This window comes from Acipenser ruthenus, chromosome 18, assembly GCF_902713425.1.
Source record: "Acipenser ruthenus chromosome 18, fAciRut3.2 maternal haplotype, whole genome shotgun sequence".
Lineage (NCBI taxonomy): Eukaryota > Metazoa > Chordata > Actinopteri > Acipenseriformes > Acipenseridae > Acipenser > Acipenser ruthenus.
In genome coordinates this window covers 2,680,696-2,693,835 of record NC_081206.1, presented here as the reverse complement: position 1 = coordinate 2,693,835, position 13,140 = coordinate 2,680,696, and the positions used below count along the sequence as shown (strand labels likewise).

At 42.3% G+C, this 13,140-nt stretch overlaps 1 protein-coding gene across 1 annotated transcript in view; it reads right to left on the bottom strand.

Moving 5' to 3' along the window:
- Positions 1–240: 240 nt before the first annotated feature.
- Positions 241–13,140, bottom strand: part of LOC117394632 (uncharacterized) — a 31,867-nt gene continuing 18,967 nt past the window's right edge. The window contains exon 3 of the mRNA XM_058990805.1: positions 241–644. Coding sequence (XP_058846788.1) covers positions 405–644 — 240 coding nt within the window. The 3' untranslated portion in view covers positions 241–404. The remainder of the gene's footprint in view (positions 645–13,140) is intronic.

Here is a 13,140-nt window from a genome sequence, read left to right as displayed (position 1 = left end):
AAGACCAATGGACTTACAGCAATCTATACTGGGTAAGATTTACTGGAACTCTTTTGTTAGTAACTGTCCTGGAAAGTGTATGTTTATTGCTCCAAAATAATAGTACTTTTAATCTTTAAAAAAGCAATATACTTGATTTAAGACTTGTGTTGACAGACTCTATTAAGTTATATCTTGATTCTTCCATTGGTGGGTAACAAGTTGAAAACAGCCATTTCCTCTATAAAGAAAATACATAGCTGTAGGGCAAATGGACTGTTTTATTAACAAGAATCTGCAGTAGCAAAAACAAACATCAATCAAACAGCAAAAGGTACACTCTGCTATTTCCAAAAGCTAGAATCAGAAAACACATGTATATAAAAAGCACCTATTTTGGCTAAAAGGGGTAGTGTTTGCATGCGTCACCTCCAGCGGAGGGCTTTGCGTGGGCTTGGCTCGGGGGTCTGCGTGCACCCTCCTGCTCCCTGGCGGAAGATGTAACTCAGCAGCCCACAGAGGAAGCAGAGGAGCAGGATGGGGAAGAAGAAGGGCTGCCAGAGCGAAGGGATCTCCTGCATGATCAAGCGAAGACTACGCCCAAACCCCTGGGCCACCAGCTCCAGCGGCTGGACCACGACGCGGCTCGCTGCTGACGTCACGGCCTGCAAACAAGCACAGTCAACACAGCGTTACTCACGTGCAACACGCCTTAGCAGCTGGGACGCTGGGGATTTCCCATCTGAAACCTGAAGCCTTTATTAGCAGACCCTTGCCCCTCTTCAAAACGGGTTAAACCCCCAATCCGATTCCAGCTCGAGAGGCTTTTACATGCAAGAGGTACTGATGATTTTAGAATCATTCCTCAAACAGGGAGATTATGCATAAATGGATTCCAACACCGTTTAAAATTGAGTTCCATGGAATGTCAATAACAATCCAATTAGCAGAAGGGATTTTGTTAGAACGATGTAAAATCTTCATTTTTAAAATGGCACAGCAGGCATGCTAGCATTCTGCTGTATGTAGCTTGTCAGAGAATAGGTTAAGGAGACCTGTAGCTGAACAGGAATGCTCTGTCCCTGTGCGGATAGGTGTAGCAATTCAAGTGTTTGATATACTGTTGCTTTTGTTGCCCTGGTTGAACTTTTTCACTTTTATTTCGAATCCTCTGGAGTTCCAAGAGGAAAAGGGGATCATAATAATTCTTAGCAGCATGGTATGTTGTGTGTTGAGTCAGAGTTTTCAAAGTGAAGACAGTGCATTCGGAGAATGATAAGTTGCAATGCACAATGATAAGGGGGCAGTGAAAGTGCTACTGAAGCTTAGAAAGGGTAGGTACAGTAAATGGCTTCCTCAATCTCTGGAGATAGCAATCAAGTAGAAAGCTGCCTGTCGTGTGGAGAGTGAGAAGACTGAAACCTCATCTTGGGTGATGTGGTCTGCATTTCCTGTTTTCCTGGTTATTGTGTTTCGCACAGCACTAACAGGCGATTTCAAAACCACATAAATCACAACTAAAAAAAATAAATAAATAAAAAAGGATGAATGACATATTGAACTGTTTAGGACCTCACAATACGGACTCTACATACATGTATTATTAATTATTTCTCAGCAGACACCCTTATCTAGGGCGACTTACAGTTGTTACACAATATCACAATACAAAGTATCATATTGCAAAATATCACATTACACAATATCACATTACAGATAAGAGCAGTTATAAAAGTACAGGAAAATCAGTAGAAAATAAGATCCAATTCAAATAAGAGCAAAATAAAGAATACAGTTAAGAGTGAATTCATCTAACTTTGTTTACCTCTAACTCATACAGCTAGCTCTTGTGATCTGCAACCAATTAAAGGGGTCAGGGAAAATGTCCTGCAGCTACATATTTGCTAAAAGAAAAAAAGAAAAACAATGTGGTCTACAGTGCACATCAGAGTTGACATTTCTGGAAGGGGCAGCCAAAATGATCTGCTTTAGGAACACCAGACCATACAAACTAGGAACTAAATGCCAGGTTTGCCGACAGCTGTCAGACAGAGCTAAAGACTGCAGAGTTGTAAAAGACTCTTCTTACATTCTAGACAAGCGTCTCACATCCGCAGTACTGACTGCTTGTCAGACCATTAGACCAGTTCCATGTATTTAAGATTCCATTTACTGCTCCTTCAAAGTACCTGGAACCAGGTTACCTAAGCAGAACCCGATTTGTACATGCTATTAAACTAGCTAGGACCTGGAACTCTTCGGAACTGAGCAGTACGGCAAACGAATGGAAATCTACACGCTGGAATTATTTAGAAATGACGCACACAATTAGAGGTATAGATTGCATCTCGCTTCCGCCAGGCAAATCTCCATTGTGATTTCAATCTCCTTTTCCTTACCGGTCAATAATAAATAATAACATTGCAAATATGTACATACAAGTCAAAACTGTGCATCTGTTAATCATAAAAGGCTCAAGGAAATGTATTTTCCCCACGGCTGGCATAAGTACAAAGCCTCAATGGGAACATGCATAAATACTCAGAGGACGGATTGCTGGCTGGAGCAGGTGCCATTGCCACATCTTACTTTAATCACTCAGCAAGATGCATTCTTCATTCCTTTATCACTGCAGCCCCAGGCACCTACGTTCAGGTATGAGAAAGCCATTACTCGTTTTCTCTGTGTGAAGAACTTCGTTCTAAAACTCCATTATAAATTCCAGCTCAATAACAGGGGCAGCTAGACATCAATCATCCGCATGGCACAGTGGCATCTATCATCAACTTTTACTGCATTCTTCAAGTAATCTCAAGACAGGCTGATTTATAATGCGCTGGACCCTGGATTCGGAACACCATTTAGAAATGTTTTAACAGTGACAGTCTGGGGAACGTGTGGGCAATCAAGTCAAATAAAAAAAAACAAAAAAAAAAAAAAACCTTTCCATCTTAATCCCACATGATGGGATCTCGGTAATGCGCATGGAGCTGTACTCAGGATCACGCTCTTTAGTAGGTGCCACTGTACTCCCTGTACAGTACGCTGCTCATTAAAAAAGGGTGTGATGTTGTGTAACTACAGTACAATGGATCTTGATACCCTTTGCCTCCGAGCCACAGGACTGCATGAAAGAGACCGAATCGAAGGCAACTCAAAGCTGAACCATAGATACTTGATAATAGAGCCTATGCGTGATTGGGAGCGATTTGCTGACTAGTTATCACCGTCAAGGTAACAAATCTGTGCTTTTTTGAGTCAAATCAAGTTGGCAATGCTTGCGGAGTCCATTTTCTTCAGATCAAGTCACATTATTTTCTCAAGAGCAGTTTGATATTGGAAGGAGGTCCCCCTTGGAGGAGTTTCACAGACTGGTTTCAAGGTGAGGAAGGAATCTTGCCAAGTTTAATTGTTAAATAACCATTTCACTAACAGCTAACTGCTATGTGCCTTATGCTGAACACAGCCCAGTCAGTCACGTGACCTGTGGTTCAGCTGCTTTCGAACAGTATCCCGCCACCCACTCCTCGAAGATATAGTTCTGATAAATAGGGGGCTAGGTGTTTGAATCTAATCTTAAATTCTATGACCCCCTGGCCTGTTCCTAAACCTTGTGGGGCTTGCAACTGTTGTCATGAAAAACCCAAATCAGCCCTGTGTTGTACCTCGCATCATGAACTACACCACACTGATGATATCAAAGAAAGCTGTACCTCATATTATGAACCACACCACAGTGTGATAATATCAAAGAAAACTACCTCTATATACCTTTATTCTGCATTTCTAAATATTGTGGACTTCCTTTACATGGTTATATCGTATCATGATAGAGGCGTGTATAGTGATAATGAAAAGCACGACATATTGCAGCTATTTGCTGTCCACTGCATGGTTTTTGAATGATGAATAAATGCCATCTATAGCTGGTATGAATCACCAATGCTTTAACAGACAGTATCCTGAAGTTCCTGAAGATTCCGTTCTGCCATGTGACTTTTACATTCCAAGTGGCTTCTTTCGGTTTACTCAAGAGTTAATTACATAAACACATAAACAAACAGCCGCTTCCCCCCAGACACATTAAAGCATAAACAGTGCAGCTCAGTGCAGCGCGGCAGAAAGCCTGGGACAGTCTCTGGTCTCATTCCAATCCCTGTCCATAGTTTAGCTGGGTAACAATACAATAGTTAGGGGTCACTTCCTGTGCGGACTGCTGACAGAACTGGCACTGTTTGTTTATAATTTACCAGGACGGGAGGGGGGAGAGAAGAGAGGCAGGACTGCAGTTTATCAGTCCGCTGTCACATCCATCAGCCTGGACTTTATTTGGAGCCATGATGACAGATTTATTTACCTTACCACCCTTAAATTATCGCACTAGAACCATAAAGGAAACTTTTTAAAAACTAACCATGGCCCAGAAATACTGACACATGAGTACTCTCCATTGCGCTAATTGCTTGGGAACAGGTGGTTAGTTCTGCAAATTATATCTGTTATCTTACAGCACATTCCAGAATGAAATGTCATTTTTTTGTGTGAATTGAATACATATGAATGTCAAAACAGAACTGAACAGTGCAAGGGTGCAAATAGGTGCAAGATTTCACACCAGGGAGGTACAGGAGAACACTGCTTACAGGTTCAGCTAAAAAGTTTTAAAAAAAATCGCTGCATTAAATTGATCATCAAGTGCCGGCAGAACAGAGCCAACGACAGCCTTAAATTCTGACCCTTCATACTTAGTGTTACTTGATATTCATTACCCCTTTAGATGTTTTTGTTTGGTTATTATACTCCAGGAGATATCCATTCCCATACACACAGTCCAAGGGGTCTTGAAGGCAAAGGCTAGGCTACAATAACAGTCCATCGTTCCCCCTTTAACAAAACACAATTTATCAGTCCTTCACTAGCACCTACCTGGTCTACAGGCAAATAAACAGGCAATTGCTCATTCACATATGAACACGTGAGTCTCAGCATACCATTGTTCATTTCATGCACAAGTATGTGTTGCTCGCTTTAACTCAAGTACGCATATCCCATGGAGTTTGTACTGTTTTATGACATCACATTGTACTGCTTCACCATAATCCGCAAACGGCCACAGACTTGCTGAATCAGGTGTATCTCATGTAGCATTGCTGAAATAGCAAAAACAAGTTTATTTCTCCTTAACTAGAGCCGACCTTTGAAGCAATGATTTTCCGTACGTTTGCTAAATCTGAACTTTGAGGAGATGGTTTAGCAGTTATAAAAACAGTAAAAGAAAACTGTACAATTGACGTGGGGCTGTCATAAGTGCTGGGAGACAGGGGGTTTAACCATGTCTGTACCAAATGCTTGCGTTGCATTTCACAAAACACACTACTGTACTTACAGTTGCAGCCTCCTATGTTTCCCGTATTCCTGCAATATCAACATACTAACAGTATTGGTTCCAAGGTCATAAAACCAGCTGGGAAATAAAGCCCAGTGTATTGCAGCCAGCATTGTCACTTGCCATCAGATCATCCCTTGAAGCCTTTTTGGTGAGCGCTGCAGCATCAGAAGGATGTATCCAAATAAAAGCTCCCTCCTAAAACAACGGCAAAGCAGACACATGCAAACAGCTACGTTTTAGTGGGGCGATTTACTTAGATACAAAAAGTGGCTCTGACAGTCATGCAATACTCCACCACCTGAACCTACCCCAGACACAGCTCATTTAGTTTCAAAAGCCTGGCCTTTCATCCTAGCTTGACTCCAGCACGGCTTCTGACCCGTCTTCCTGGATTCAGATGCAAAGCGACTGGCAGCATCATGTCTGCAACAACCTTTGACCCCGTCCTCAAAGATCGCCCTGATCTGAACTGCTTCGTGGTGCATTAAGTTTCTACATTACTCTCATCCATCAGCCACTGCTGGCACAGCCGATTCCCAACAATACCAGGGAATGCACTGCGAATGGACTGAGACCAGGCATCACAGCCACTGACACTTCCCCAGGAAATCCTCAATCAGTCCTTATCCATTTGTCGGCGCTTGCTGGACTCTCAGGCAGGACAGACGACTTTTGTTGAATAGTAGAAGTGTCTCTGGATTTTGCTCTCAAACAAGCACAGTCGACAGGGCTGCCCAGATCTGGGTTCGAGGGTATCAAGAAAGGAGCAAGGTTTCCAGCTGCGGGAGGGACTTGAGAAGCAAATTTAAACACAAAGCAATCAAGATCCTGCAAAGAGGCAATTCAGAACCTTTCAGCACTTTTATAAGTTGCATGTACAAAGTGAACTTGCTTTCCCCCCCATGACATTTGTAGCACTGCAACTACTTGCTCTGGTGGCTTTCTGTATGCTACATATTGTTGGAGCAATTACGAAGCTCATCTCTAATCTTCAGTTCACTTTCTAAACTGATATTGTGTACATACTGTAAATATCCCTTACTGTGTCAACCTACAGTACAGAGTAGTGGACCTCAAAGTGTCTGGCCACATGCACATGCAGTATGTGCAAGGTTGAGGGCATGGTAAATATACAACGAAATGACATTAATATAGAGGCAGTATCCAATGGCACACAGCATTAGGATTGCTAATACTTGAATCTCTCTAGTACTACACCAGTGTTAATGTTGCAAGATTATGAGGCTCACAGGCAGAACAGTTAAGGACTTCCTTTATAGGGGATCCAGTGCGCCACCTTGTGCGCCATGTTTGACAGAGTCCTTTTTACAGGGTCTCTGCTGCTTTACATCACCAAACCAGCCACTCCAGCAGGAAACTGCCAAACCGCCTGTCCTACAGGAGAGCAGGGAGACGACAAGCCATCAAATCACTGCAAATCTTAAGTGCAACAGAGGGGAGGACGGGGTTAATCTAGTTCTGCAACACTGCTGTAAAACTACAGAGGTGTGAAACTTCATCGCAACAAACGATAAGCAAATCCGGATTTGATTTTTTTGTAGGTATGTAAAAACAATAATCCACATTTTTGGAATTTGATTGTTATTTGTGTGGTCTGTCCTGGGCTGCTGCTCAGCTGCCCCGGGCCCTCCCTGTCCTAACACACTTCATGATTAATGAGATGCCTCGAGATGGATTTCTGATAGTGCTGCCGTTGACACGTTCAGTCTACAGAGGGGGAGCGAGGGGGTCCGCTACTTATATTTCATTAAAAAATTCCTGTAACTGACACTAAAAAAAAGAAAAGCAACAGTTTATTTCCAAGGGCCAGAGATGCAGAACGAATGCCAGCTGAATACCACAGGAATAACACCTGAATATCTTCTGCCCTGAAGTTAGTTATTTTGAATTCAGCCCTGTTAATTCATGTGGAGTTAATTACCTGCATTCATCCCACGTTCCTTTGAAACAAATGATGTTGATCATGTTTATAAGTCAAGCCTTCCTGCATGAATTAACACTTCTCAATCTGCACCCACTATTTTAAACTGTTACCAAAATATCCAGCTTTAGCATGTTTAGCATGTTCCCTTGTGAACACAGGTCTCTCTAAATAAGCACATCTGCTCTTTTAGAATTTCACACTTGTTTGTTTCAGTATGAAGTTATTAGATTGTGACAGGATTGACCGAGGTTTGAGACTCAGAGACAGTTTTAAAGTTCAAAAATAAAGTTTTTAATAAACAAAAATGCAAAATAAACCGGCACGAGGGCCAAACAAAAAGGTTTTAAACATAAAATAAACACAAAGCAAAACTTACAAAATAAGCTTTCCAGGCTGGGCGTTGCCTTCACTGGATTACCAAAAACAGAAAACACAGCACAAACAAAACACTCCTTCTCTTCTAGAACTCTCCCCCCTAGCCAGGGCCTCTCCCCTGGCTTTTATCCCCTGTGGCTGGAGCCCAATTAATCAATAATTGCTAATTATTCAATTAGGGCTCCAGCCACATTCTCACATGTTTTCCTGGCAGGGAGGAATTTTAACCCCCTCCCTGCCAGTCCCAACCATGTTCATAAAGACGGGGCAGTCCCCCGTCACATAGATCAATAATAATAATTAAAAGTTAATAAAATAAAAAGTATGGTAATCAAATAATTAAGCAAAAAAATGTGTGTTAAACAAGCTGAAACTTGTTCCTCGCTCAATTTGAAGCCTGAGGCTTTGTTAAGATATTTGCTCTACAAGCCAAATACCTGTAAATATCTGTAACCCCTGACAGATATAAACAGTGCGTCCCTGTCTCTCGCCCTCAATCCGGCAGGATAAAACCTGAAAGCGTCCTGGTGGTTCAAAGGTTCAGTCTGCAACCTGCAGCCGTTCTGAGGTTTTCTCAAACAGCGGACCACAAAACAGATTCAAGTTCACACCTCCACGTCCCAGAAATTAGTAACCAGAGAGAGCCAACAGAGGTTACTCACCCTAGCCTCAGGGATTTTTACAGTTGCTGCCAAAACTCTGAGGTACAAACAGCAAAAAATCACTCATTAAGACAGTGGCAGAAAAGCTGGAGAGCTGACAAAGTTTTACAGGGACGATCGGTTCTGTGCAGGGTAATAACAAGCCGGAATGGGGAGCAGGGCTTGGGAGACAGCGAGGGAGAGTGGAGAACAGAGGATATCCGGCACACTGGCCTCTATTCATAAAGCTTTCAGGACTGTTAAAGGATCGCTTTTTGAACAGTGCTTATTAACCATTCTCTTAGCCTGAATGGTGAAAAAAAAAAGAATTAACAAACTCGCTTTTACATAGTTAAAAGGGGCATTGAAAAACACAAGACAAAAAGCAGGCCCATAAAAAATAGGGCTCCTAATCTGTAAGACAGCAATGGAGGGTCCTGGGTACAGCCAGTCTACAGTCCCCTGCTCTGTTTAGCCAGGGGCTGGCCCGATCTGTGTCATAGAGACCCAGAAGCCTCGGCAGCGCTGAACGGGAGTCCTGCGGCCATGTCGTGACAGCAGCCTGCTTATCTCTGGCTCACAGAGACAAGATGGCCGGCCACCACAGACCTGGATGCGCTGCTCTGCTCTCCGACCTGCTGGGATAATGACAGGAACCCTTCATCCAAGGGCACCTTTATGGGAAGATTTAATCAAAAACACAGGGAACTTTGGGGTTTCTTCAAAACAAAACAAAAACCTCAGGGAATATTTACATATATGATTCACTCTTCTTTTTCCAAGAAGTCCTTTTTCATTATCGCTTTTATGAGGCTTCATTTCTAATTCTAAGTGTACCACTACCTCCCAAGTCCATAAACTGTAACCACTATACCAACCTGCCAGAGCCGTAACTAAGCATTCTAGCGTCCGGGGGGGGCCCTTATGTGCAAACCGTGTTCGTCCGTCCACCTGTTTGACACACTCTACGTGGTCAACATGACAACTCTTGATTTGACACCGATCTTTACCAGTTTTATCACACACGTCTAGCTCCTGATAGATGCTTTGCATTTGGCTAGAATCTGATAAACTCTAGATTTCATACTTTCAAATATATTTAAATGAATATGAAGACCCTCTAAATGTGCATCGACTCACCATCAATGGCGTGACCTCCCAGAAGGGCTCCACCATCAGTGCCCGCTGGTACCTCTCGCATGCCTCTCCGCTCCACAGTATGTGCAATAAAATAGAGTTTCAGGTGCTATCATAACACTAGGCTGTACCTGCTGCATAGGGAGTGTGGTGCCTGGCTACAATGATATGTAACACGACTGTGAGCATCTGACTTTCAGCTAGAAAAAATGTCAATTCGGTGGAGTTGGCTACTATGGATTTGCTTACTGTGGTGTCTCTGACAAATCCAGCTGAGCTGTAAAATGAATCAACTGCAGCAGAATGGATCAGCTTGCATAGAAACTTGCCACTACCACCAGTATGCAACCGCCACTAAGAAATCTATGAGGGCACGACAGTGATAATAACATAGGATTGCATTGCATTGCTGTCAAAAGATTTCTAATAACTTACAGAGGGTCACTGAGAGGACCCTGGTGGGAGTCTGGAGCACAGACATTGAAAACACTGGGAACAGGCTAACCTCTGAACTTCAAAAAGGATGAGATCTTAGAAAAGCAATTAGGAATAGCTTGGGTAATTACCACAGGGTTAAGAGAAGGCTATGTTTTGATGAATTGGTTGTAAATCCTGGTAAGACAGCGTTAAACATTTTTAGGCTGGGATATGTCTAGTCGTGTACTGGATGTGCCATGACCCCCAATCCTGCCCTGGTGTGGAGGAACGTTCACATTGCAGGGCAATACAATTGTGCTCTACTAACGGCAATTACCTGATGTGTGTTCAACACTGCTGCCCTGGTCTTTCTGAGGAAATACATGCTGGAGTATGTTCCATGCAGGGTGTGCTCCTAAATCTTAAGGTACCAGAACACCACTAAAATATGAATATTCTTTAACAAGAAGTATTATACAAATTCACATTTTATCTACTACCATACAGAAGTCAAAATATTGCACCCTATTGACTTTATATTTCAGACACTTCACTGCCAGGGAAAGGTGATCTGTTGCAACTCTAGCTGAGGACAGACAGGTGGTGAGCTTATCGGATAGTTATGTGTCAGAAGGCATAAAGTAAGTAAGGAGGAGTCAATGATAGCAGCTTCTCTAGATAAACCAAACACACTCAGCTACCACTGTGCCACCTGAGCACTACCCTCTGAGAAAGTTTATTTAATGCCATGGCTAATTCCTTCCTAATAGTGCAAGGGTAAACACATCTCCAACAGATTCCTTTTTCTCAAACGGGATGAAATGAGATCTTTCAGTATATCTGACACTGTTTTGTTAATTATATTTTTCACATTTTCGTTCTCTAATTTCCCCCCCCCTGAGGTGTAGAGAAACAAGCAACCCCATTGTGGTGTTCTGGGTGGATCTCTCTTTCAGGTTTATTATCATGGCTTTGTGAAAATAGGAGGCTGTCTCGAGCAGGGGAACACTAACTTGTTGAAGCGGCTGTGCTGCTTTGGGCTTTGTTACAGTTTGCTTAATGTTTGCGTTCGCTTGAACACATTTTAATTCAAATGTTGTTTTTGCTCCAGCAAGTCAATGTGCCAATAACAATCCACCCTTTTGAGTTGATGTTTGACAGTCATGGCATTAAGATGTATTAGATTTATGATCCCCTTTATGAAGATAAAGAGTGCGTTCCTCGTTCTGATTACTTTGACCCGTGCAATAGGTTCTCTGGTAGATTTCTCAGGGAAGTGAAAGAGACATTGATAGAGCAATGCATTGCCCCCCTGGGTTCTGTCTGATATGTTTATAGAGAAGCTGAGAAAGTCCCAAATGGATATGCCCTTATAAAAGCATACCACAGTAAAAAACAAAAAACACACAAAACAATGGTTAACCATGACAAACTATTGTAAATGCACAGTAAAACCATGGGGAAAACTGCACAGAGGGAAACCTTTATGAGGGTGGTATAAGGGTGCTGTGAAGTTATTTTCTTGTTACCTATTCAGCTACAGTATATACTGTATCAGACATCAGCTGTGACTTGAACCACAAGAGAATGATTATTCAGAGACTGGGAGGAACTGCAATGGTCTTGAGTGCTGGATGTGTGTAAACACAGTAACAGACTAAGCTATTGTACTGCACATTACAGCGCAGTAAACTGAAATGCAAACAAAGGGTAAGTGATGCTCAAGATAGCATAACTGTTACACACGGATATTTATTATCCCAAGCCCATTCCAGTCCCTTTTCACACTGCAGTAACGCTTTCATCTCCCCTGAGCTACTTGAGCCAACAACAGTGCAGCCCAGCAACCCTAACACTGAGCTCCACAGAGAAAGACATCGAAATACAATATGAAATGAGACGGTGAAGCATGTTTTCATACCAGCGATTCATCACACTTGTTATTCATTCAGGAACCATTTGGAGGTCTACAAACGCAGCTGCCTGAGCACTTTGATCATGAATTATGTTCTGTCTCATGAAAAGTATTGTGTAATGAGGCATATGCGGTACTCATTTGTAATATTTTCTCCCCCTAGTATTTCAGACCTTCCACAGCAATTTGATTTTATTTTTCTTCTTAAAAAGGTGCCCAATAATGTTACCCCCTGATTTTCTCCTCAATTTAGAATGTCCCATTCTTATTTAATTCATGGGCAGGGGTTTAATTCCAGCTTAGATCATACAAAACAGATCACATTTTACCATGGTTAGGCAGGTTGACAACATCTGTTTGGGAGAGGACCAGGATGGGCTGAGTGGTAGGGTTGGGGCATCAGCTTTTTAGTTGAGGATTATTGAGATTCACCCATTGAGCATTGAAAGGAAACACCAGCCTGTACCCTGCTAACATGGATACAAAGTGCATGTGTGAGCATGTGTTGGAAAATTAGGAAAATATTTCTATGGGATCTATCAGCTACTAAAAACAGCAGATCTGGGATTCTGCAGGAACCTTCCTTAACAACACAGAAAGAGGGATCAAGCTTCAGGACAAATAACAGAGGAGTAAATTGAACCTCAAAAACTCACAGGTCAGTACCGCCATAGGGATTAGGAAGGAAGAGCTAAGAAAGTAAAGGGGATTTATCAGTGGCTCTTCACAGTGCTTAGGGAGGCTGGGGCTTTTGGCATGGTGTTGATTAAGACCTAATGTTTGATCGCCCATCTTGACGGTTATTTTCTCTATTTATTTGTATTACATCCTTGAGTTCAAGGAACAGGAAAAACCTGCTGTTATTTGGTGAATAAACATCTGGGTGTTTAGCAGCTGAATCTGATTGTGGAATACCTGAAGCACAATACTGCTACAAGGACTCAAATACTACAATTCAATATTATATTACACATATTAACACAGTGCATGGATACATCAGAACAGAAAAAAAAGCTGACTGGGAGCAAATTTTTCTCTCGTCCAGGATGCTGTCGTACCGAAAATATAACATGCCAGTACCCCGGATGAGAGGAAAATGCATTTAATTCCAGGGAAAGACTGGTTTTCTTGTATTGAAATCAACACATTAATGAATGGATTTAATGAATGCCTGCTGACAAATACTTCTTCAAGGCAATTCCGAGTCCGAGTCTCAGCACACCCCTGGTTTCTGGTACATGACGTGTGTCTTTTGCAAGGCGTACCAGGTGACATTTCTTAAAGGCAAGGTGGACAGGACACCTCTTAAAGGGATCATTAAAGCTCTCTCTCCCTTACCGTG